The sequence below is a fragment of the Ahaetulla prasina genome, chromosome 2, assembly GCF_028640845.1.
Source record: "Ahaetulla prasina isolate Xishuangbanna chromosome 2, ASM2864084v1, whole genome shotgun sequence".
Classification (NCBI taxonomy): Eukaryota; Metazoa; Chordata; class Lepidosauria; order Squamata; family Colubridae; genus Ahaetulla; species Ahaetulla prasina.
Window position 1 is genome coordinate 173,287,307 of NC_080540.1, and position 26,333 is coordinate 173,313,639.

Consider the following 26,333-nt stretch of genomic DNA (forward strand, 5'->3'; position numbering starts at 1 on the left):
TCCAACCTTGGCAACGTTAAGCCTGGTGGACTTCAACTCCCAGAATTCCCCAGCCAGCTTTGGTGGATGAAAGGTCTTGGTATTTAGAATAGGGGGCAATAGTCAGAAACACTAATTATTTTGAAGGTACAAAAAGCCTACAGACTATGGTAGAATTCTAGCAGCAGCTTCCTACTGCAAATTTTTACTCTCCAGAAGCTCTTGAAATGAAACAAGTTAGCAAGATTTTGTTGTTGACGGAGTCTTAAATCTGTCATTTGACAGGACTGAACACACAGAAGAAGTCCCTGAACCAGACAGGCCTTAATATTCTATGATATTATTGCTTGATAATTCTCCACTTTGCTTCTTATAAGGAATGTCTACAAGCCTCACACTGTAGTTTCACTGTTATTGCTTTTTTTAATCATCATGTTTCTTTTTTACACTTTTCTTTCTGACTTTCAAAACAAACGAACAAGAGTTCCTGAAACAGGTTGAGCCCGTTTAAAAAGTGCTCCTGGAGAAGATGGAGCCCAAATCACCTCACGGTGGGCTCTTTACAACATGGCAGCTGCTGTTTGGAGATTCCTTGAAGCCGTAGGACTAAGAGTTGAATAAAAACCAGGCCACAGAAAAAAGTGGGGCTTCCTCTGTCCATAGGTGTAGAAAAGACAATGCAATGCCAGGTGCCCCCACTGCATCAGCTTTACGGAAGGGCTGAGCACAGCAGCTACTGGCCTCAAGGACTGCGTGGCCCTCAGCAGCCTCACTCTCTGAATTCACATCAGCTGCAGCGCCACAGAGCTGAAGTGGTCAGTTGTGGACCACACGGTGCAATGCAGGTTCAGAGGCGCTGCGCTCGATCTTGGGCAAAGAGTGCTGAAGTGACTCAATGGAGGCCAGAATCTGAAAGAGAAGACAGAGAGTTTCACTCAGAGCAAACATCTCACAAAATTTGGGTTCAAAAATGCTATGGTAAGTAGAGCTGGCCTAGCTCTAAAAGTGACCCAGTAACAATAGTACTCCAGCTGCCAGAGCATCTACAGAATATCAGTTTCCTTTCACCCTTTTTTTTCAGAAAAGCAAAATCCCATCCTTTTGTCTTGCTGTTCAACAGGCACAAAATGTAAGAACTTGAAGGCCACTGAAACTCAGCGGAAGTTTGTCTCTCTTTATTTGACGCAGATGAAGAGAGAAAATGTGTAAATCTGTACTTTGTAGTTCCCATTTCTTTTCCCTCTCTCCATAACTCCATGAAGTAGAATGATGTACGTCAGATGAAGATCTGTTATATGAGAATTTGAGTGGTGCGGTGGCCTAGAGGTGGAGCTCTCGCCTTACAATCAGGAGGCTGTGAGTTCGATCCTAGGTAGAGGCAGGTATTTCTCTCTAGGAACAATGAGAATTTATCTGCTGAATAAAATTCCGCATTGGCGACAGGAAGGGCATCCAGGCAGTAAACACTCTGCTCCATTCAGTTTCCCAGACTCCATCCTGCTAGGGATTATGGGATCATAAAAAAGGTGATGATGATACGAAGATCTGTGTGATTTATGCCTCTTAACTGTTCTCTGATCTTGGAGTTTTGATTCATTTTTAGAAAGAAGTTATATGTTAAAAAGAACACAGAGACACGCAATCGCATTGGCTTGCCTCAGAATCAAAAGTCCTACGAGGGAAACATGAAAGTGAAGTCAGGTATAGTAGCAGTTTATATAGTTATATATGGAGATTAGAAGGTCAAGAGAGGAAAATGAATCTTTCTCTTTCATAACACTATGATATTTAATCAGCAACTTTAGGACACATGCAATACACATAGTCCTCAACTTATGGCCACAGTTGAGCCCAAAATGTATGTTGCTAAGACAGAAATTTGTTAAATGAGTTTTGGCCTGCTTTATGACTTTTCTTGCCCCATTTGTTAAGTGAATCATTGCAGTTGTTAAAATTAGAAACACAGTTGTTAAGTGAATCCTGCTTCCCCACTGACTTTGCTTGTCAGAAGGTCGCAAAAGGGAATCAAATGACTGTGGGACACTGCAACTGTCATAAATGTGAGTCAGTTGTCAGACATTCGAATTTAAATCATGTGATCATGGGGATGTTGAAATGGTCGTGTCAAAAATGGTCATAAGTCACATTTTTCAGTGTGGTTGTAACTTCAAATGGTCACTAAATGAACTGTTGTTAGTGGAGGACTATCTGTGAAGCATTTCTTCATAGAACTCTTAATTAACTTGATGGACAAGAGTGCATGGGAAGCTGTACAGCAACAGCCTGAAGGCTCATCCTAATCCAGCCATTATTTCTTGTCCACCAAAGTAGGAGATAAGAGCAATAATAGCATCTTTAGCTTGCATTTCCCAGCAATTGAAAGTCAAATAATAATATATTGATGACTGTAACTGTTCTGATTAGTTGCTTTATCTTTCAAAGATTTATCTATTGGCTTTCATGACAAAAGTTACCTCACATCTTCAAAAGAGAAGCAGATAAATCCATGTGCACATGCTCTGTACCTCTGCATACTAGATTGCTGAAGATACTTTCTGCCATGATATTTTGCCGATTGGTTTCTCAGCAATGCATGTTTGGCCATCAGCTAAAACATCACCCAGATTGATGGATTTTACATCCCAATCCCTTAATGTCTCACCTGGGGGAAGAGGGGTCTTTCTTCACGACTGAATTTAAGGCAATCACTCATTAGCCTGCGCATGGCTTTGGGGCAATTGCTTGGCACCTTGCTAAGGTCAGGGGACAGATATCCCCGACCAACCATGAATATGATCTAGAAGAACAAGAGAGATGCAGTGTTATTTAAAAACAACGTAGGAAAACTGTGCAAAGCAGAGTTTCTGACATTATTTCCAAGTCTCTCTCCCCCCCGCCCATCCACATAGCTCCACTCCAGATCACGTCACCAGTAGAGAGGAAAACTTGAATGGAGGAGTTGGCAGCATTCCACACCATGGCCCAAAGAAAGAGAACAGAGGAATTTTCCAGGTATGTTTCTGGTTTTAGACTGGATAACGCCCAATTTTGAACATGAGTTTTCTAATAAAAAGGGGGACAGACTATCTGAATAAGATAGGACCTCTCCTTGAAGAACACTTCAGAGGGAGATCAGACCACAGGCAGAATATGAGGAGACCCAGCAAGGACCTTGGCTACTTTGAGAATCACTTGAGCCCCTTCTGTTGGCTCCATTAAATAGCCAGCGAGGACCATTTGGAAAAAGAGTTAGGACACAGGATGCGGCTAAACCCAGTATTCCCTTCCTTCCTTCCTTCCTTCCTTACCTGGTCCCGGTTGTTGATATGACTGTACGGAAGAGTCCCGGAGAGCAGCTCATAGAGGACGACTCCATAGGAGTAGACATCTGACTGGAAGCTGTAAGGATTGGGATCCTGCATTCGAATCACTTCTGATGCCTGAGGGAGTCCAGTGGGAAGGCATTAAGATTTGCAGATGGGGTAAGCCAAACCATTCTATTTTCTAGAGAAAGAACACTGTCCATTTTCTGTTACCTATCTCTTCTCCTCTCTCCCAACCCTGGCCTGTTTCAAAGCTTTAGCTCCCAACATACACACCATCCAGAGGATGGAACCACTGGGTTGTTCCACTTGCTGTGAGCCACTCCAACGTGTCTTCACTGTGGCAAGGCCAAAGTCACCAATCTTCACTGTCAAGCCTTCATGCAGGAAGATATCTGGCAGCAGCAGGTGAAGGAACTTCACAGGTATCTTGGCCTGAGTAGTTAATCACTTGTCCAACAAGAAGCATCAGTTATCTATTCCTGACCTCAGTTCCCTAAAGTCGCACTTTTATCTCATGCAATATCTTGGGAATACTTATAGTTTAGGAGCTCCAACAATGTAATACAAATCCTCTTTTTTTCTACGCGGACATGCTGCCTCTTAGGTAAATAATTAACTCAGCTTTCCTTAAAAAAGGATTCCCACCCAAGACTGAACAGATGCAAGAGAAGGATACTATTAGATTTGAGGTCCCGGTGGATGATGTTCTTAGCATGAAGGTAACTGGAGAAAAGAGACAATAGTTATAGTTATAGCAATAGCACTCAGACTTACATACTGCTTTACAGTGCTTTATACCCCTAAGTACTTTACAGAGTCAGCACATTGACCCCAACAATCTGGGTCCTAATTTTACTGACCTCAGAAGGATGGGAAGATGAGTCAAATTGCTGGCAGCCAGCAGTCAGCAGAAGTAGTCTGCAATACTGCAGTCTAACCACTGCGCCACCATGGTTCTTATCTTACCATCTTTTCTTTACATAATCATTCATAGCTGTGCCTCCCACTCTTCTGTCTGCCTGCCTGCATGTATATTGGGCATACATTACATGGAGTAAGAGATATTTTTTTTTTGCTTAATTTTTCTGATTTAAGCATCTCGCCATTCACCATAGGGCCATTTCTGTTGTATTAGATCCATTTCTCAGAGCTCAACCCCATGAACATACATAGGGTGCTCAAGTTATGAGCTCTCATTCAGAAACTGTTTAAATTTGGGGCAGTGCTGGACAAAGGGTCCTGGTGATGGGTCCTGATCAGCATTCTAACCATTGCAATGCCCCAGCAGTCATGTGACTGCATCTGGATACTTGGCGCCTGGCTCACAATGTTGCTGTAGCAAGCCGCAGTCACATGATCGCAATTTCTGATATTTCCTGCTAGCTTCCCACAAACAAAATCAATAGGGATACTGACAAGAAGTCAGAAGTCATAGTCACATGAGCGTCTGGCATAAGGAAAACATGACTGCTGCCTTTGCCATTACTACGTGATGTGGTCATGTAACATCACACTTTATAATACACTCTTTAGTACTAGTAATTTTAGTCCTAATTGCTGTTGGAACCTAAGGACTATTTATAATCTCTTCTCTATCTGTGATACTTATTTCAAACCCAGTGGAGTCTTATCACTTCTGCCTACATTTGGTTGGATATTGTGGAGTTCAACATAATCGTACAGTCCAGGTGCTGATTCTCTATGCTGTCCTTGAAACACCAGGAATATTGTAATCCAGCCTTCCCCAACCTAGGTAGGGGTAGCTGAACCCCTGAAGCTGACCTAACCACAGCCATTTTGAGGCTTCAGTGTTGCCACACTGGAGCTGAGGGATAGAGATAGCTGGGGTTTTGTAGCCAAAATAAAATACTTTCCCCTGGGAACCAAGAACATTCTAACAACTGGCCAGAGAGAGGAGGAGTGATGTTACCAGGCGACCGGATGGCACCTTGATTGGACCATGTGACTGATTGTTTGGGGAAGGTGAAAAACATTTAATTAGGTGAAAACCGCAAGAACCTTCAGAGTTGGTGCCAATATGGTATATCCAATAAAGCTATTCTTTGAGGAATCCACTTGCCTCAGAGGTTTACTTGCTTTGGGTGTATTACTTGGAACCTTGATAGTATTCTGGGAATTGCAGCTCCAAAGCAACTGGAAGATGCCTGCTTGAGAAAAAGTGTTGCAGAAAGTGTGGGCCAAAACTAATGTTGGTTCTAGAAGTCAGATGATTTCAAAAAACCAATCCTAAACCTGGTCTGCCAGAATTCTTACATTCCTTAACTAGGGTATTGTTGCACTGGCAATTTTGGTATAGCACATTTAATTAATTCTTCTCTTTTAACCATTGTAAATTGGTGGTCTTTTTATTGGTGGGTTATGCTTTTATAGGACTACTGCAAGAATTGTGATTATTTAAAGTGTTGTTTGTTGAAAGATATGCTCTAAATAGATATATCATTTATTATTGCTAAAAACCCTGTGGATTATTAGGTTTCCACCTCAGTTAGCTGAGAGGCTCTGAGTAGACCCCAACTAGGAACATTGTTCATTGTCTACTCTCTTCCTTTGCAACTGCTCTTCAAAAAGTGCTGCCTTAGGACTTGATGGCTCTACACTCACTCCATGCCCTGTGCTGTCTGTCGGGCCACATCAATCCGTTGCACCATCTCTAGGGGTGTTTCTTGTACATGCAAATGCTGATAAAGGCTGTTGCCTTCACACCACTGGGTGATGATGGCGAAGCTGGGTCGAGTCATGAACCCCATAAAGAGCAGTATGTTGACATGACGCGTCTTCCTGAAAAGGAGGAATGAAACAGAGGTCAAAGACTTCCTAGGTAAAGTCTCCAGGATCGGCCTTTAAATTAGCCTTCCCCAAAATGGCTGCCAAATCATGCATGCACTTGGCCTACCTAAGCACCTGCATCTCATTCTTGAAGGCTTGCACTTGCTCACTGGTGGGGTTGGTGACCTTGAGGATCTTGACTGCCACGTCCCCATGCCAGCGGCCTTTGAAAACAGTGCCGAAGGATCCAGCCCCAATGCGTTTCTGCAAGGTGACCTCATTCGGGGAAACCTCCCAGTAGTAGCTTGAGTCCCGATAACCCAAGGTTTTCTATGAGAAGCAAGGTGGCACCAAGGAAGAGGAGGAGCCATAGAGAAAGAAAAATTGTTTGCAATCATAGTGTCGGCTATCACCATAATGAAATACTATTCCATGTATTACTCCTGTTGCTATATATAGCAAGACCCTTGCTATCAACCCTCTAGCACCTCTTGATCCCACCCAAACAGCCCAGCCATTACTCTTCCCTGGTACCATGCACAGATACCATCACTTCTTGTGGCTACCATTTTGAAATATCCAGTCAAGAACCACATGCCAAATCACCTCCTTTCCCACCTCAATACTCACAGGCTTCTTCTTGTCTTCAGAAGGCACCTTGCGCTCTCTCGGAGACTCGCCTGGGGATTTGGAGTGTGGAGAACGTCGACCAGGAGAAACGGCAACTGAGGGGGCTGGTGGGGTGCTAGGAAACAACTCAGGCCCACCCACTGCTGTGACAAGAGGAAAAGAGGGATTTTACTCAGACCTAGTAAAGGTTCCCCTCGCACATATGTGCTAGTCATTTCTGATTCTAGGGGGCGGTAGTCATCTCCATTACAAAGCCGAAGAGCCAGCGCTGTCAGAACATGTCTCTGTGGTCATGTGGCTGGCATGAGTAAATTCCAAAGGCGCACAGAACATTGTTACCTTCCCACCAAAGGTGGTCCCTATTTTTCTACTTGCATTTTTTACGTGCTTTCGAATTGCTAGGTTGGTAGAAGCTGGGACACGTAACGGGAGCTCACTCCATTACGCAGCACTAGGGATTCGAACCGCTGAACTGCCGACTGAACTGCCGCTGAACTGCCGATCAACAAGCCAGCAACTTAGCCACTGAGTCACCGTGTCCGACTTAGACATGTAGAGAACCACATGCTTATCATTTGTGGTGATCAATCATCTGGATCTCCAACAGTCTTTCTCATCAAAAACAATCCGATCATGTTAGTATTTAGAATCTGCCACTCTGGTGCATCTGCTGTTGCATGACACTGATTGTCAATCATTCTCAGAGATCATTATCCCTGCTCCCTGACATTTGGTCCCTACGATGCAGAGCAGCAGCCCATAAAGAACACTCATACATTCACAAGGCACACCCATTCAATTACTACTTTGTTGAAAAACTCACCATCTGTGTTGTGGTTCCTGGATATGACCTGGAAAAGGAAAAGGAATCTGTCTAAATACAGTAGAACTGGATTCCCAACATAGTAAGGTTGCTTGCTTGCATCTTGATATCACTTTTTCTTCAAAGCATTAGGCCTACTTCATACCATGACAGTATACAAATGGGACGATACAATACAATTTCAGAAGCCTCCTCTGTGAATACCTCTCTGCTCAATCCTATCCCCAGAGAAAGTCGGACTGGGTTAAGGATCTTCTCACTTAAAAAGTAGAACGTTATGGATTCATCCAATGAATTTGGAATCCAGATTTCCCACATCTAATTTTCTAGATACAGGAAATATATAGTGAAACATTTCACCAACACAGAATCTACCTACAGGCTAAAAGATAACAACTCATGATGCTTTTTAAAAACTTGAACTCAAGTATCTTAATTTTTAAAAAAAGACAGATGCAAAATCTAGTGCATTAACACAATAATTAAGTTTTAGATCTCCCTTTCAGAGGCTGCTAGATCAGTAAAAAGGACCCCAAACTACATATACGAATAAGAAACCTAGTTTACAGGCCTACTATCTTTTTGAGACCTATGATCTCTTAACTGTCCAGATACATTTTAAGATATTTTAAAATGTACCAAATATCCTGAAGAGATTAACCTATAAATAACTACGCCACAAAACTTGCATGTTGTCATATCTAGACTAATTTTGACCAATAAATATTAGCTAAGACCAGTGTTAGATGTTAGCTAAGACCATTTGTTGCAAAGCCATATGGTTACTAATGTCTAGGTGACACTTAGCGGGCAAAAATAACTGAGAAAGAGAGAAACATTTTAGAGAGGAGCTCATATCGCAGGGTTCAGATGGTCTCACCTCAAGGATGCTGCTGTCCACAGGACTGGTGGTGCTGATCATATGGACATTAGGGGTAGAAGTTGAGCGGTGTCGTTGTAGACGCCCATCGCTGAGAAGGCTGGGAAAATTGAAGGCATCTTGATTGAGGGGTGACTGCTTGTTTGAGCTGCAAAGGGAAAGGAGATTAAGAGTTTTCACTTTCCAAATGAACATTCTTAAATATTAAGATTACATATTCTTAAATACGTCATGAGTTTTCCTCAAGTGTTGTTTTTCTTTCAGCAGAGTATATATTTCTGTCCTCCATAAATGAAATCAAGGAATTATTCCCTTTAAATAAATACCACCAATCTTTTCTTGAACTTCTCAAGCATATGTTTTGACAGAGTCACAATTTGCCCAGATGATCTGTATTTTTTCCTCTTTACACAGATGAGCTGGTGAAGATGTATTTTATATCCAGGTTCACCTATCATGCTAAACTAATAAGCAGAGTTTCAAATAAATAATATATGGGTTCACACAATATGCTATCATCAAATAAACCACATTATATCTTAGCACATTGTATGAACACTTAATGCAACAGAACAAATTTGGTTATGTATTAACATGTGCCTCCCCTTTGCAATTATCTACAGTCCCCTGGAAGCATTTGCATTTTTACCTGGATGCTTTCCAGATGCGTTGGTAGAATGACTCCAAAAGATTGCTAATGGCTGTGCTGCTGTCCTAACACATGTTGACATTACTAGTGGAGTGCAAACTCAGCATTGTTCTCTCTGGATTCATACTACTCCCTGGTGGAGAGTTCCAGTTTACCTCTCCCAATGCAGCTAATGAACACGTGTCTTACCTGACTGCTTGAGGGGTCATGGGTTTGTAGCTAGGCTGGATAAAGGTTGTGGGGATATTGTCTTGACACAATTCATGGCTGTAAACACTACAAGGGAGAAAAATTGTCTTCAATACCAAACCAATGAGACCAATTTTTTTAATGAGCTGATCTTCACAGCAGGTGAAAGGGAGGGCCCCAAAGGGAGGGATACTCACGGTTTGTGGGTTGTAGCCAGGTCCACGCATACTGTAGGCACTTTGCTACTGCAGTGTTCGTGGAACTTGTAGCCACATGTTTGACATCGAAAGCCATGGAATATGAACTTAAGGCAGAAATCGCAAAAGGCCAAATTGAAATATGTCTTGCGAACCTGTACAAAGAAATGGATTAGGAATATGAGAGGCGAAATGGAGGAGGAAGGTTTGGTTATCTGCCTGATGGTCAGCAGTAGACAGTGAGGTTATGTGATGAGATTTGGAAAAATTATCCAAAGTCATATCCATTTAGAAACAAATCAGTTCAGACTATCAAAGCCGTTCATGCTCTTGGCTCTGGTAATAGAATCCAATGATTTTGCTGAACAGTGGAACAGCACGGGACTTTTGAGTTGCTGTAGCTGATTTCGGGGACAGAGGAAGTTAAAGCATTTTTGTAAGATGGGAAACCTCCAGCCATGTTGCTGGCCTCCCATGTTCATCACTCCTGGCCAGCCAATAAGATACACAATCATCAGTGAGGGAGACTTTGGTCCAAGAATAGCTGCAGGGCTGCAGATCCCTCATTCATTCTACACATTATTCTGGAAAAGAACTATAACACGCAAGTACAGTAATATGATTTTGCAGAGTTTTGCAAGACTCACAAAATTGTGCATAGTAAGAGGAACATTCTCCAGAACTTCTACAGAAAGCTCAGCCCCTTCCAGATTGACCAAGTCTGTCTCCCAATCTGTGATGGTTTTTCGCCTGCATAGAAAAAAATAAAAAACAAGATACTAAGCACCATCTAACTTGGTGACCTCAAGACTACCAATCTAACATTCCTTCCAATTCAACTCTGAAATCAGAGTTAATACTTGCTCCTCAGGGGCAAAATTACCCATTTTAGAGAGACCAATTTAAAATGTGTTCACATGTAGGCGAGTTCTAGGTAGGTCCCTAGTATTCAGGGTGCAGATTTGGGGAATCAAAATATGAAATCCTCTCCTTCGCCTGAAATATTACCTTATCACAGGGGTGAAATGCTACAGGTTCGCTCCAGTTTGGGCTAACCGGTAGTGATAAAAACTACCGGTTCGGGCGAATCGGTAGTTAAAAAAAAGCTACCGGTTTCTCCGAACCAGTATTTCCGAAGATCAGCTGTGCCGTGGAGTTTAGCTTTGCTAGAAAGCAGGAAATCCTGCTTTCTAGCGAAGCTAAATTGTGCGGCCCAGCTGACCATCCCCCTTGCTGTTCTACTTACCCAAGCCTCCTTTTGGTATGTACTGCACATGTGCATGCAGTGCGTGTTTGGCGCGCAGCACGCATACGTGGCCATCAAACCGGTTGCAAACCAGTTCAGATTTCACCACTGCCTTACCACAGCAAAAATGTTAATGGATAAACAACTTTCAACAGGCAGTGAGGAAGCAAGGATCTTTTTTCAACAACACTATAGCCCTTTGTCTACATTTGTGCCCACTAATTATTCTCTACTGTATCTGCTTTTTTTCCATATTATGGAAAATGAGGAAGAAGTTCTGACCTCACTATGGAATGTTAATGTTGACAAGTAATTACAACAGCTCAGGAAACAAAACATGCTAAATGTCGGCACACGAATGATGTGAGAGAAGGTGGAATTGTCTAATTAGATGAAATTAAAATCTCACGTATGTCTGGAGAGCAAGTGTGCCTTTGGCTGAAGGGGAAGTTCTCCTAAATGAAAGAAAGTGGGCTGTGAAGAAAAAGTGTAGAATAGGGACAGGGCAAATAGGCTAATTGGAAAGCAACCCTTCTTTACTCTAAAAATTGGGTCCAAATTCCAGATTTATTAATCTGAGCCTTAGAATTGACCAACCTTCATACTTCAGTGACTGGACTGTTCTCTTCCTTTCTCTTTACAACTAAACACCAGAGCCTCGTGGCCTAATTAAGGAAAGCTGGAGAGCAAGTTGCTACCAGTAGGCAGACATTTGGTCCAGTGACTGATTCCTTGTGAAAGCATGTAAATTTTGGAGTGTAAAGTTTATTTGGAGTTCGTTTGGAATTTGTTTCTAGATATTTATTTATGCTACTTATGAGGAATACTCGCAAAAACCACAGAGAATGAAATAAACTGAAGATGATCTGCCCATTTTTAAGAGTGGCAGGAAACAGTTTTTGGTCTATAAACAACTAGCTCTGCTCATGTTTCCTCCAATTTCTTCTCATATCAATCTCTTCATTGGGGTTACTTACCCATCACCCCTTTTTCTGTAAACAACACAGCAGTCCTGGTTAAGTCCACGCACTTTCAGGGCCTTGTCTAGGGAGTCATATACAGTCATACCTGGCCGGACAGTGACCTAGAAGAGCAGAGTAGTCATGTCATCAAGGTAGCATGTAGGGTCATGTTTTTTTAAAAATAATAATAATAATAGTTTTTTACTGTCATTGTACATCATGTATACAATGAAATTGGTTTAGCCTCTACTGGTGCAATCCATAACAAAAATACAAGACAACATGAATAGTATAGAGGATAATCCTTATACAAGTAATTGGGGGGAAAAAACTAGTCATACTTTTCCATATGTACGTGGAATGACTGTGATTGTGTTTAGGAGTCTGACAGCCCTTGGGTAGAAGCTGTTTTTAAACCTGTGTGTCTGGCTGGCTATACTTCGGTGTCTTCTGCCCGATAGTAAAAGTGAAGAGAGACTTTTCAGGGTGTGAATCATCCATAAGTATCTTCCTTACTCTGTTGAAACAGCGAGACTTGGCAATGCCAAATTGATCCTTTGATTCCTATTTCCCACTGAGGTTCTATCTGGTTTTAAATTCTACCTCCTGTTTCCTGTTCCCTACAATATAAATCTCAGCCTACTGGTCATCTGAAAAGGAGTAGAAACCACAATCCTAAACAATTCTGCTAAAATGAAATCCATTGTGGTTCACTGAAGCTGCACATAATGACTAATACATTGATTAGGGCAACAGTTGCAAAGGATCCTATAGGAAGTGGATTACCTTTCTGTTAGGATTTAGAGCTGAATAAGATGGAAACTACTGTACATTGATTGCTATGATAGATAACCAGAGCAAAGACTCTTATAAATTGTGGCCTTCCCGATCTTTTTTATTTTATTTTATTTCATTTTGTCACAACAGTATACACAAACATCGACATAAAAAAAAACACATCATAAAAGAAATATATATATATAAGCAAAAATATCTTATTGGACCTCTTGGCAGTATTCACTGCCACTAATCATGGTGTATTCTTGGACTGCCTTCTTGGCATGGTTTGGAAGTGGAAGACACAGTTTTATAGTGGTTCGACACAATCCTGAGCAGTGAGTTCCACATAGTAATTAAGAGGGAGGAGTTGCTACATAAGGCCCATCTATCTGCCCTAGGTTATTTAACATCTCTATCAGAAGTCACCCATCATTTTAGGAGGTTGGGCTAAGATCCAGTGATTGGACCAAAGTCAACCAGCCAGTTTTCCTGCCTAAGGCAGGGGAGGGGGCTAGAACTTATGGCCTCCCAGTTTCTAGCTGGACACCTTAGCCACTATGGATTTGGATGATTAAAGTTGAATGAGGAGGAAATTGGTCAGCTTGGATGGGGATGGGGGTGTCACAAAGCTGGATGGTGCTCTTACCAAGTTTTTTTCTGTGCAAGCAAAAAAAGAAAAAAAAATCACAGTTATAAATCTCAAGCCTAGATTAAATCACGGATGTAATGGAGATCCTTAGCTGATGTTTGGAAACGGTATGGATGAGCCTAAACAAGCAGAAATTGAATCCGAACAGGATGGAGGCACTGTTTGTTTGCAGCTACTCTGGCTTGATCATGGCTCTTATGTTGAGCTTTGTTGCATTTTCCTTGAAGGATGTCTATGACATGGGTGTCCTCCAACACTGATGGATTCTGCCTGATCAGCAGGTGCAGGTTGTGGCCAGAGGAGCTTCTGCTCAGGTTCAGATGACTAACCAGAACCCATGCTTGATCAAAAATGTAAAATGAAATTTCAAAGGCAAACTCCACAGCTTGAAGTGTTAGCGAATTTTATTCTCTTTAAGATACTAATTTTGGTCCAGGTTTAATTGTGATGGGATTGAGAACTCCCTGTTTTCACTGGATTGTTGGACTCAGCCTCAGTTCTCTTTCAATACAGATAAAAATGTAGTCATTGTTCTGTTGGATCAGCATTTATTAGAATTACTTAAGAGCTTATTTTTCTGAATTTTAAACTAAAAATAAATTGCCACTGTTTTAGAATTATCATAAAATTAAACAAAAGCTGATAATTTTTAAAAAACAGAACAAAGCAACTGATTCATTATAAAAGAAACCAGCAAGATTTACTTTCAACTCTAACTTGCAAACAATAGGATCTACATATATTTATTACCACATATGTCCTCCTTTGTCTTTCACGCTTCCTCTTTGAGATTTTCCTTCTCTCCCTTTCTGTCTGCTATTCTCTCATTCTCTACCTCCATATTTTTTTCCTTTCCTTCAAAAAGGTAAACAAACATAAAAGAGTGGGGATTTTACTGGGCACAGTCCACTTTTGATGGGGGGGGAGGGAAACAACTCATCATTTTCATGCAGACATCAAGAACCTGAGACTCCAATTGTTGTACTCCATCATTCCTAGCCAGCCAGCCCAGAGATGATGGAAGTTGTAGTCCAAAGCACCTGGAAAGTGAGAGGAAGTGTATCCCTCTCTTACAGGATACCAAACATTTTAATCAACTGGAAGCACCAGATCCTTTGCTCTTCAGAGCTGTCTAAATAGCCAACTCACCACTGTTCGCTGTTGGTTGGGAAGATCCACCTTAATAGTGCTCCGGTTCTCAGCCATGGCCCTCCTTCCTAACCTTCTCCTGCAAGAAGCAATCACTGTTGTCAGGCTACCCGGGAAAGGTAGGATGTCCTCACTGCTACCCCCATTTGAAGGGTCTCGATCTGGAGAAGGTGAGGAGAAGCCATTGGAGAGAGAGTCGGAGGAGTGTAGGTTGCGCCTCATGCGGGTGATTCTGAGGAAGAAAAAAAAGACAACAGACCCAAATGAATATTGGAGATGCGCTTTCATCTGTGTGCATGACCTACAATACTACAGAACATGTCCAATCTCTGGCTGGCAATGATTTGTTTGTGCCTTCTTGATTGAAAGAGGCAAATCAAATAGAACTTGTTTAATCTCAATCCCAGTTTCATCCACACTACACATGGGATAACTGAACTGCATCTGGAGCAAAACCACAAGTAAACAGGATTTGTACTTTCCAACAGGAAATTTGACTGAAGTATTATTACACATTCTTCCCATTCCTGTGGGGAGATCCCAATGACAGAGAAAGAGAGGAGGCAGTCCATATCTCATGCTCTAACTCAACCTCTTCACCAGGGAGATTTCTGCCTTGTTACTTCTGGTCAGCTAAGAGACAAATCAGGAAGCATTTCAAACTTTTTCTGGATAGTGGGTGCTTCAATGGGAATCATCATTGTGTAGCCAGATATTAATAATTCCGAATAGACTAAGACATATTGCTTGTTCTTTCCAGATAAAGTTAGAGACCAACTTTTTCTGAAAACCCAAAGAGCCTTATAAATCAGTGTAGATATTGAGCTGGATGAATCAATAATCTGAGTCAATGTAATGCAGCAGTTGATGCCCTTATGCTCCCTAATTGACATATTCAATTAATATTCATCACATCATAAAGAGTTTTAAATTACTATTATGAGGATACGCTTAAAAAATTAGGGACTGCTACCCCAAAATTATGAATGTAGATGTATCACTCAGTGGTATCTCTTCTGGTCTGCTTGTACAGACACTTACGGTTTATTAGTGTTAAGATATAGTGCAAGGATCTCCAATTGTTTTGGGCCTGTGAGGACATTTGGAATTTATTTTAAATTTATTAGAATGTTTAAAAACTATTAAAAATAAAGAATCAAAGGAATGAAAGAAAAAAAAATAGAATTATGACTTTTGTCCTTTCTACCAAGTAGCTACTATTTTACTCTTTCACCTCCCCCTTTCTCTGTCATCCCCTTCCTTTATAGTCCCCAAGTCCATAAATGTCTGTAAGGTCATTTGGAAAGTTGAAAGTATGTTAGAATCATCCTTATAAATTAGGTAGGGAAGAAATATTGATGCTAGCCAAGGAATACAGTATTTCAGCGGAAATATTTGCCCCCAGATATCATGCAAGGGACCAAGAGGTTATAGAATGTACTTGAAGTCTTGACCAACAGCAATAAAAATAGTCCCCTTATGACTGGTCACTTAGTGACCATTCAAAATTATGAAGGATCTCCTCTAAAGGTACTTAAGACCCAGTTCTAAAGTTCGAAGCCTCCACCATGATCATGTTGACTGCATGTCGGGTGCTCAGCAACTGGCCCACATTTACAGCAGTTTACAGCATTCTACAGTCATTATGACCATGTTTTATGTTTTTGCCAACAACTGTTATTTACGCCCAGTTTTCAACAAAAACAACCCATAGCGAACAATGGGTTTGTTTTATGACTGTGGGTGTCACTTTAAAGCTGCAGTGTTCACTTAACAATGGCTACAAAGAAGGTCATAAAATTGGATGGGTGACCCGCTTCATGACTGTCATGACCGCAATGGGAAGGTTCCATTACAGTCATAAGTCAAAGACTACCTGTATAGACAGAACTTCCGCAGCTGTGGTAGAACCAGAGATAGTCTAGGTCAATCAATTCCTCTGTGCTATTGGTAATGTCTCATCCCCAAGGAAGAATGGGAAGAAGCTTCACAAAAAAACTAGGACTAGTCTATAAGTATTGAAAGATTGCACATTTGAAAATGACAGACAACAGAGAAGTCAAATCCTCTTGCATAAAGAGATTACATATTATACGAACCAGTCTACTAAACATTGATGTACTTTTGCAAGACAACTGATCCTTTAATTCATAAGTCCTTTCTACCAAGTAGCTACTATTTTACTCTTTCACCTCCCCCTTTCTCTGTCATCCCCTTCCTTTATAGCCCCCAAGTCCATAAATGTCTGTAAGGTCATTTGGAAAGTTGAAAGTATGTTAGAATCATCCTTATAAATTAGGTAGGGAAGAAATATTGATGCTAGCCAAGGAATACAGTATTTCAGCGGAAATATTTGCCCCCAGATATCATGCAAGGGACCAAGAGGTTATAGAATGTACTTGAAGTCTTGACCAACAGCAATAAAAATAGTCCCCTTATGACTGGTCACTTAGTGACCATTCAAAATTATGAAGGATCTCCTCTAAAGGTACTTAAGACCCAGTTCTAAAGTTCGAAGCCTCCACCATGATCATGTTGACTGCATGTCGGGTGCTCAGCAACTGGCCCACATTTACAGCAGTTTACAGCATTCTACAGTGATTATGACCATGTTTTATGTTTTTGCCAACAACTGTTATTTACGCCCAGTTTTCAACAAAAACAACCCATAGCGAACAATGGGTTTGTTTTATGACTGTGGGTGTCACTTTAAAGCTGCAGTGTTCACTTAACAATGGCTACAAAGAAGGTCATAAAATTGGATGGGTGACCCGCTTCATGACTGTCATGACCGCAATGGGAAGGTTCCATTACAGTCATAAGTCAAAGACTACCTGTATAGACAGAACTTCCGCAGCTGTGGTAGAACCAGAGATAGTCTAGGTCAATCAGTTCCTCTGTGCTATTGGTAATTTCTCATCCCCAAGGAAGAATGGGAAGAAGCTTCACAAAAAAACTAGGACTAGTCTATAAGTATTGAAAGATTGCACATTTGAAAATGACAGACAACAGAGAAGTCAAATCCCCTTGCATAAAGAGATTACATATTATACGAACCAGTCTACTAAACATTGATGTACTTTTGCAAGACAACTGATCCTTTAATTCATAAGTCCCTTTCTTTTACCCTCCAGCCCAAGGCTATCAAAACTCCCAGCCTGTGGGCCGGATGTGTCACGAGCTGGCCACACCCACACCCATTTCAATGAAGGGGAGGGAGAAGTCCTGATATGTCACGTGACACCGCCGTGACAACATTAAGTTTGACTCCCCTGCTCCAGACCTTGGATTACATCTCTTATCATCTCTAACCATGCCAGCTAAGGCTGAAAGGAATTGGAGTTATGGGAGGATGCCATACAGCACATTAGGAAGCCTATTTGTCAAGATCCATTTGTGATTTGCCTGATTAAATGGAAGAATAATGGCTCTGAGGTCACCCCCAGCACATTAACAATCATGTGACAAACTGGAAGTGTTTAATTAAGTGATATTGTCTTCATTTGGGAGAAAATGTTGTGGGTGGTCACACAGATGTATGGAACAGAAAGCTTGAAAAACATATATATATATATATATATATATATATATATGTCTTTGGTTATTCGGGTTTTCTCCCGCGTAAAATTGGAAGTGTCTTGGCGACGTTTCGACGAAGTCTCATTCGTCATCTTCAGGCTTCAGCTTCGTGCTTCTGGGAGCAATGTGTGATTGCAGCTGTTTCTTCCTTTTTAACTGCTAGTGGGGGTTTGAACTGATTGGGTGGGAGCTTGGCTGTGCTCTGATTGGATGTGGGTTTTTTTGTGCTCTGATTGGCTGGGGGTGTGTCCTGTTTGGGTGGGGGTTTGGTTGTGCTCAATTTAATCTGTGTTGCAGGGGATTTGAGCTGGTGAGCTGCACTGCTGCTGTTTGGCTTCGTGTTCGTGGTCGTGCTACATCTTCATAGTGGGTGTCAGTCTGCTGCATGTATGGATTGGAGGGGTTTGAAATGGCTAATGTTGCAGCTGCGGTCTGGCTTCTGGTCCTTGGTCGTGCTTCCTGATCAGTGTGGGTTTGGGTGTGCTTTCTGGGTGGATGTGGTGGTGACATCCTGTGTGGACCTCGTGAGTGTGGGTCTGGTGTCATTCCTCGTGTTAGGGACACGTTTGTCAATAAGGGCAGGTTTCCAAATGGCTGGTAGGCGGAGGTATCATCTCGCTTGTTCATGCTGTGTGGGCGTTTTCTATCTCGATGGCTTCTCTGATTATTCTGTTGTTAAAGTGTTCAGTTTTGGCGATAGTTCTGGTCTTTTAAAGTCAATATCGTGTCCTGTGACTTTAAAGTGTTGGACCAGGGAAGAAGTTGGTTCCTCTTTTGAATGAGTTCTTGTGTTCTTCAATGCGTGCACTTATTCTTCTGTTGGTTTGTCCAATGTATGTGGTGGGGCAGGCGGTGCATGGGATTTCATATACTCCTTGATTTTCTAACTCAATTTTGTCTTTGGGGTTTCTTAGGATGGTGGATATTTTTTGGTTTGTGCAGAATGCTGTCTTGATGTTATGTTTGTGGAGGATCTTGCTGATTCTGTCTGTGGTGCCTTTTATATATGGGAGGGGGGCTGGGCCATTTTCTTGTTCTCTGTCTTGGGTTTTAGTGGGGGGTTCTTCAATGCGTGCACTTATTCTTCTGTTGGTTTGTCCAATGTATGTGGTGGGGCAGGCGGTGCATGGGATTTCATATACTCCTTGATTTTCTAACTCAATTTTGTCTTTGGGGTTTCTTAGGATGGTGGATATTTTTGGTTTGTGCAGAATGCTGTCTTGATGTTATGTTTGTGGAGGATGCCATACAGCACATTAGGAAGCCTATTTGTCAAGATCCATTTGTGATTTGCCTGATTAAATGGAAGAATAATGGCTCTGAGGTCACCCCCAGCACATTAACAATCATGTGACAAACTGGAAGTGTTTAATTAAGTGATATTGTCTTCATTTGGGAGAAAATGTTGTGGGTGGTCACACAGATGTATGGAACAGAAAGCTTGAAAAACATATATATATATGTTTTTGCCAACAACTGTTATTTACGCCCAGTTTTCAACAAAAACAACCCATAGCGAACAATGGGTTTGTTTTATGACTGTGGGTGTCACTTTAAAGCTGCAGTGTTCACTTAACAATGGCTACAAAGAAGGTCATAAAATTGGATGGGTGACCCGCTTCATGACTGTCATGACCGCAATGGGAAGGTTCCATTACAGTCATAAGTCAAAGACTACCTGTATAGACAGAACTTCCGCAGCTGTGGTAGAACCAGAGATAGTCTAGGTCAATCAATTCCTCTGTGCTATTGGTAATGTCTCATCCCCAAGGAAGAATGGGAAGAAGCTTCACAAAAAAACTAGGACTAGTCTATAAGTATTGAAAGATTGCACATTTGAAAATGACAGACAACAGAGAAGTCAAATCCTCTTGCATAAAGAGATTGCATATTATACGAACCAGTCTACTAAACATTGATGTACTTTTGCAAGACAACTGATCCTTTAATTCATAAGTCCCTTTCTTTTACCCTCCAGCCCAAGGCTATCAAACTCCCAGCCTGTGGGCCGGATGTGTCATGAGCTGGCCACACCCACACCCATTTCAATGAAGGGGAGGGAGAAGTCCTGATATGTCACGTGACACCGCCGTGACAACATTAAGTTTGACTCCCCTGCTCCAGACCTTGGATTACATCTCTTATCATCTCTAACCATGCCAGCTAAGGCTGAAAGGAACTGGAGTTATGGGAGGATGCCATACAGCACATTAGGAAGCCTATTTGTCAAGATCCATTTGTGATTTGCCTGATTAAATGGAAGAATAATGGCTCTGAGGTCACCCCCAGCACATTAACAATCATGTGACAAACTGGAAGTGTTTAATTAAGTGATATTGTCTTCATTTGGGAGAAAATGTTGTGGGTGGTCACACAGATGTATGGAACAGAAAGCTTGAAAAACATATATATATATATATATATATATGTGTGTATGTATGTATGTATGTATGTATGTATGTATGTATGTATGTATGTATGTATATGTATGTCCTTGGCTATTCGGGTTCTCTCCCGCGTAAAATTGGAAGTGTCTTGGCGGGAGAGAACCCGAATAGCCAAGGACCTACATGCAAACACCCGCGAAAACCTCAGAAAACAAATATATATATGTGTGTGTGTGTGTGTGTGTGTGTGTGTGTGTGTGTGTGGAGAGAGAGAGAGAGAGAGAGAGAGAGAGAACAAGGAGACAGCAACATAGACTGTAAGCAGCTTTGGTAAAATATATACCCTGCTACAACTATTACTCAAATTCCAAGTAGCAATTGCTCTTCAGCACTGAGAACTTCAAATTTCAACTGCAGTAGACACTCTATATTTCTGTGTATGAAATTTATGATGCGTGTGCATACATATATTGCTCTTTATATACTTTTACTGTATTTATAGCTCACTTGCTCTCAGTCAAGCTAGTCCATAGGGAGCAGCATACAGAAATAAATTAGGCTTAATTCTATCTCAGATCACAAAATTAGACCCTCAGGGGTAAATGCAATGTCCTTGCTATTCTTTATGCAAGAGTTTTCTGTCAGCAATTAATTTATATCAGCTCTAGGGACTTGCTCCTGGGATAAAGCCTAACCCTCAGTAGCTGCTTTCACTAGATGAACATTTTCTGCTGTTAAATTGTTCTCTAATGACGTGGGAGGAATATCCATAAGAAGAAACAAATGAGCAGTTTAGTCACTCAAGTCCATGTTAATCATAGGTATTATAAGCAGCAAACTACTACCTCAAAGTAGAAAACCAAGACAGGAGTGTGAATGGAAAGGGTAATTACAAGACTCACCCAAATTGAAAAGAAATTGTTATTAGGATAAATGTCCCTTTAGTAGCTCTTCTTCAATCTATTTGCAATTAATAATCACAATCCTTTTTTTCTATTAAAACCAATTAAGAATAGTTTACAATCAAGATTAGGATACAAAATCTATCCTCAATGCAAAATAAAGCAAAGATCTTCAGCATATCCATCAAAAAAGGAAACAATTCTGCAACCTGATAACTTGCAGTTATCAACTCTCACATTCCTCGCGAGTATCCCCACAGTTAAGAGATATTGGAAACCCATCTGAAAAATTACAGATTTTTCACTCCAATTTAAAAGCAAGAGGGGTGGGAGATTCAGCAGACCTCCTTTGCATTGTCTTGCGTGCAGAGAGGAGAAACAGCCCTGCGGATTTCAGATATATACCCCAATATTTCATATCTGACAGCAGAGAGGAGCAAAGTTGCACTGCACCTGTCAATCAAGCCAAGTCTCTGCTTAGACACAGCTGCGTCTGGAGTGGAGGCAGATCTTTGTACCGATATTTTTTTCCTTACGTAAAGGAAGCGAGAGCTGGAGCGAAGGTAAGTTCGTTCACAAAGATCTCTTCAGTGTTGAAGTGCAGGTACTGCAAACAGAATAGCAGCCTAAGTTAAACTCCTTTGCTGATTAACCACTGGTTTTTATTTTATCTTCTCAATCCTTCTCAGACACAGTAGATATCTGTATGGAGCAACAGTATTCTATTAGCACATCTTCTTTTTCCCGCCCAAACATCAAGTAAACGTCCACTGGTTTGAGGGAAAGCAAGGAGTCTCAAGCAACCAAATCCTTTGATGTCACTCACTCTAAACACAGTCCAGTGAGAAGAAGCCATTTCCATTTGGCTTCCATGGATGCCATTTGTATTTTTACCTTGCAGAATCTTGGACCTATTACATTTTATTTCGCAAATTAGGGATTTCTTTCTCATCATTTTTAACTTGAAAAATAAATTCCTTAAAAGTTCTAGTCGCCCAAGCAAAGCAAGCAGCTGACTCAGGGGGACCGATTTCCCGTGCTGCTAAGATGCAACACAACAGTGTTCTCTCCCATGAAAGCCCAATTCCAACAAACTATTCATGCATACTGAAATGCCCTCAAGCACATGTCCTCACTGCAAGAAAACTGGCCTAGCAAAACTATTGTGTTTTGGATAGCCATTAAAAAACTGGTTATTCAACAGGATTCAAGAAATAGATTTGGGATGAGAAAGTTTCTCCTGCTATGGGGCTGGAAGTTAACTGACTGCTCCTTAGGTGTTGCTGTTCTGTTTTGCTATTTGTTGGCCGTTATTTCTATCCAAATGTTTGCATTGACATTTAAGGTACTTAGAACCTTTGTTTGGATTAGAATACCATTTAAATTGTAGTAAAAATTAAATTAAATTAAAATTAAAGTCAGGGACGTGGTGACTCAGCGGCTAAGACGCTGAGCTTGTCGATCACAAGGTTGGCAGTTCAGCAGTTCGAATCCCTAGTGCCGCATAACGGGGCGACCTCCCGCTATTTGTCCCAGCTTCTGCCAACCTAGCAGTTTGAAAGCACTTAAAAAATGCAAGTAGAAAAATGGGGACCACCTTTGGTGGGAAGGTAACAGCGTTCCGTGCGCCTTTGGCTTATAGCCATGCCGACCACATGACCACGGAGACGTCTTCAGACAGCGCTGGCTCTTCGGCTTTGAAACGGAGATGAACACTGTCCCCTAGAGTCAGGAACGACTAGCACACATGCGCGAGGAGAACCTTTACCTATACCTAAAAATTAATAATAATAATCTAGAACAGGACCCCATGCACAGACAGAAGCATTGTTAGGACTTCTTCTCATCAAATTATCTTGAGGCCACATTCAATCAAAGATCCTGCCATTACCTCTTAGCAGATACAAGGGACTGTTCTAACTACTTTCCCCACTAAGGGGAAATTCTTCAAGCAAGCCCTTTTTTGACTGGCAGATGCAGGAGGAGGAAGATACCTCCGGGGCAGCTTTTTTTTTTTTTTTTAATCTAAGGCATCTCCATCCTGGGACGGAGGGAACCCTGCAGAAGACTTGCCCGGGCTCTCTCGGTTCCACAGCTGAGGCTCAGACTTACTTTTCGGGAAAGGAATCCACGACAAGGTGGGCGGGGAAGATTTGCGGAAGAGAAAAATCCACCGACCTGCAAATGGAACCAGAGGCGCAGGCCAAATCCAGGCCGGTTCGGCAGCATTCCCGAGGCACAGAGGCTAGTTCCCCGCGGGATCGTTTGGACTCTGGCTCTAACTGCTGGCCCACGACCCGCCACACCTTTTCCAGCGCGGCTTGCTGGATTGCCCGAACCCGTCCCCCCAAATGCAGCCGAACCCAGGAAGCGTCCCTCCCCCCACACGTTCACCTGCTCAAGCCCGAGAAGCTCCTTTGACTAACGGGGAAAAAAGGGGCGCCGGGGCATTGACAACAGATTCCCCCGTCCAAAAAAGCGAGGGGGGTCCATTAAAGCGCTCGCAAAGGGACCGACGGAGTGAACTGAAGCACCTCAGTTCGTATCAGGGCTCCTACTACACGGGAAGATACCATAACTCGGGGTGGGGGGACACAAGAGGGGAACTCGACTTACCTCGGTCCAGAATGACACGGGGGAAACCATTGTACACGACCGAAGAGGCACGCTCCACCCGTTCGCCCGCCCACTTGTCTACCACCGAGGGGTGGAGCTGAACCAGGCGAGCGGAATGAAAGAAAATGTAAAAGAAGGACCAACCGCCCCCTCTTCCTACCTGTCAAGAGAGAAAATCCACCGACCTGCAAATGGAACCAGAGGCGCAGGCCAAATCCAGGCCGGTTCGGCAGCATTCCCGAGGCACAGAGGCTAGTTCCCCGCGGGATCGTTTGGACTCTGGCTCTAACTGCTGGCCCACGACCCGCCACACCTTTTCCAGCGCGGCTTGCTGGATTGCCCGAACCCGTCCCCCCAAATGCAGCCGAACCCAGGAAGCGTCCCTTTCCCCCCCCCCGCCCCCGTTCACCTGCTCAAGCCCGAGAAGCTCCTTTGACTAACGGGGAAAAAAGGGCCTCCGGGGCATTGACAACAGATTCCCCCGTCCAAAAAAGCGAGGGGGGGGGTCCATTAGAAGCGCTCGCAAAGGGACCGACGGAGTGAACTGAAGCACCTCCAGTTCGTATCAGGGCTCCTACTACACGGGAAGATACCATAACTCGGGGGTGGGGGGGACACAAGAGGGGAACTCGACTTACCTCCGTCCAGAATGACACGGGGGAAACCATTGTACACGACCGAAGAGGCACGCTCCAGCCGTTCGCCCGCCCACTTGTCTACCACCGAGGGGTGGAGCTGAACCAGGCGAGCGGAATGAAAGAAAATGTAAAAGAAGGACCAACCGCCCCCCCTCTTCCTACCTGTCAAGAGAGAAAAATCCACCATCTTGTATGAACGCTCCGAAGGGGCGTGGCCAACGATCAACGTCACAATGAAGGGAAGGAATCTCCCCGCACAAGGAAAGAGTTTTTAACTCCTTCTGTGCCTTACCCTGGAGAAGTGAAGGTGTCGAGAAGGCGGCGCGCTAGGCGTCAGAGAGAAGATCGAAAGACGCGGGGCGTTCTAAGGAGAAAACCAGAAGTGGTTGCGCAGCCCCCGGTTTCTTAGAAGCTTCAGTGAAACGACGTTCAATATAATAAATTCTGTGTTTCTAAATTAAAGGTTACACTGTATGCACGCTGACACCAGACTTTCCAAAATGAATTTCTGCAGCATTATTTTTATTTCATTTATTTATTTTGTCGAGTACATATTAGATAATATATATAAATATAAGCATGAATACATAAAATAAAATTGAATACATAAACTGGGCCTCTGGTGGCTCAACAGACTAAGACAGTCTGTTATTAACTAATAGACTGGACAACTAATGAATGTTCAACTGACCCAATCCATACTACACTATACAACGCTGTTACAAACCTAGGTCTTGAACAACTTGTAACTAACAATACAAGACTCAACAACTGCCTTGACCTCATCTTCTGCAACAATCCAAACTCAATTTACGGACTACAAATTAAAGAACCTTTTTCAAACAGTGACCACTGCATGATTGATTTTCGTCTCAATATACGTCCATACTTAAATCGTCATAACAACAGAACCCCCAACTACAACTTCAAGAAAGCCAATTACGACCTTATAAACAACGATCTTTCATTTCTGAACTGGCAAAATCTGTTTGCAACCTGCATAACCGCTGATGACCTCTATAGAGTCTTCCTACTTGAAATCAATAGAGTCATTAAATTATATGTACCACGAACGACTACCATGTCCAAGAAAAACAAACTACCCATATCAATAAAAAGCTTCAATCAAAAAATCCCTCTGGAAAAGAAACAAAAAAGGCTATGTTACAAACTTCAGAAATCGCTACAGAAACATATGCAACCAAATAAAAACTGAATGCACAAATTACCACACCAAGCAAGAAGAGAACCTTCTACGCACAAATTCCAATCGTGCCTTTTATAATTTTGTCAACAATAAACTTAAAGACTCAAGATCCATCCCACCACTAAAAGATTCTAACAACAAAGAATGCAATGACGAAACAGTCAAAGCAAACCTCTTCAACATTTTCTTTGGCTCAGTTTTTGTTAACTCCGATAACACATATCCAACATTCCACAAACGAACCAGCAATGACTATGATGATTTAACTCATATAGATTTCACAGAAGACAATGTTGGTAAAGCTCTTCACAACTTAAAACCATCGCTTATTGGACCTGATGGACTATGTGCATATTTCTTAAAAACTTTCCATTAATATAGCTGAACCCCTAAGTATTATCTTTGATAAAGCTTTCACTACCAGTTCTCTTCCCAAACTTTGGTCACTAGCCACAGTCATCCCCATCTTCAAAAAGGAGACCCCAGCTTAGTCGAAAACTACAGACCGATCTCCTTTGCTGCGTCACCTGCAAAGTCATGGAATCTATCATCAACCAATCCATTACCTCACACTTAGAAACTAACAACCTACTCTCCAACAAACAATTTGGTTTCAGGAAAAGTTATCATGTAACTTACAACTTCTCCACTGCAAAAACATATGGACTTCAAATCTAGATCAAGGCAAATCAATAGATGCAATCTACATAGACTTCTGCAAAGCTTTTGACTCAGTAGTACACGATAAACTTCTCCTT

The 26,333-nt window shown here is 42.1% G+C and overlaps 1 protein-coding gene across 12 annotated transcripts; it reads right to left on the minus strand.

Annotated features, from left to right (window-relative positions):
* Positions 1–153: 153 nt before the first annotated feature.
* ARAF (A-Raf proto-oncogene, serine/threonine kinase) lies at positions 154–24,588 on the minus strand. Of its 12 annotated transcripts, none has more exons than XM_058169938.1 (18): positions 24,531–24,545; positions 22,712–22,888; positions 21,568–21,721; positions 14,247–14,478; positions 11,684–11,790; positions 10,108–10,210; positions 9,461–9,615; positions 9,264–9,350; positions 8,426–8,573; positions 7,546–7,573; positions 6,723–6,865; positions 6,220–6,422; positions 5,928–6,104; positions 3,982–4,028; positions 3,579–3,697; positions 3,288–3,419; positions 2,642–2,776; positions 154–888 (listed from the first exon to the last, which is right to left on the minus strand). In XM_058169938.1, the coding sequence occupies exons 4-18, from the start codon at positions 14,466–14,468 to the stop codon at positions 796–798; spliced, it is 1,899 nt and encodes a 632-aa protein (XP_058025921.1). In that variant the 5' UTR covers positions 14,469–14,478; positions 21,568–21,721; positions 22,712–22,888; positions 24,531–24,545; the 3' UTR covers positions 154–795. The 12 variants fall into 12 exon arrangements, with proteins under 12 accessions (XP_058025921.1, XP_058025930.1, XP_058025919.1 ...); XM_058169947.1 differs by lacking the exon at positions 24,531–24,545 and adding an exon at positions 23,227–23,282 and having other exon boundaries at positions 6,723–6,862; XM_058169936.1 differs by lacking the exon at positions 24,531–24,545 and adding an exon at positions 23,227–23,279.
* Between the last annotated feature and the right edge of the window lie 1,745 nt (positions 24,589–26,333).

Bases quoted from the DNA above. Each gene is read 5' to 3' on its own strand.
- ARAF (XM_058169939.1), bottom strand. From the start codon at position 14,468: ATGAGGCGCAACCTACACTCCTCCGACTCTCTCTCCAATGGCTTCTCC. The intron at 11,791-14,246 runs GTGAGTTGGCTA...CTGCTCTTCTAG, and splicing joins CCAACCAACAGCGAACAGTG to GTCACTGTCCGGCCAGGTAT. The intron at 9,616-10,107 runs GTGAGTCTTGCA...TTCTTTGTACAG, and splicing joins CTCTTACTATGCACAATTTT to GTTCGCAAGACATATTTCAA.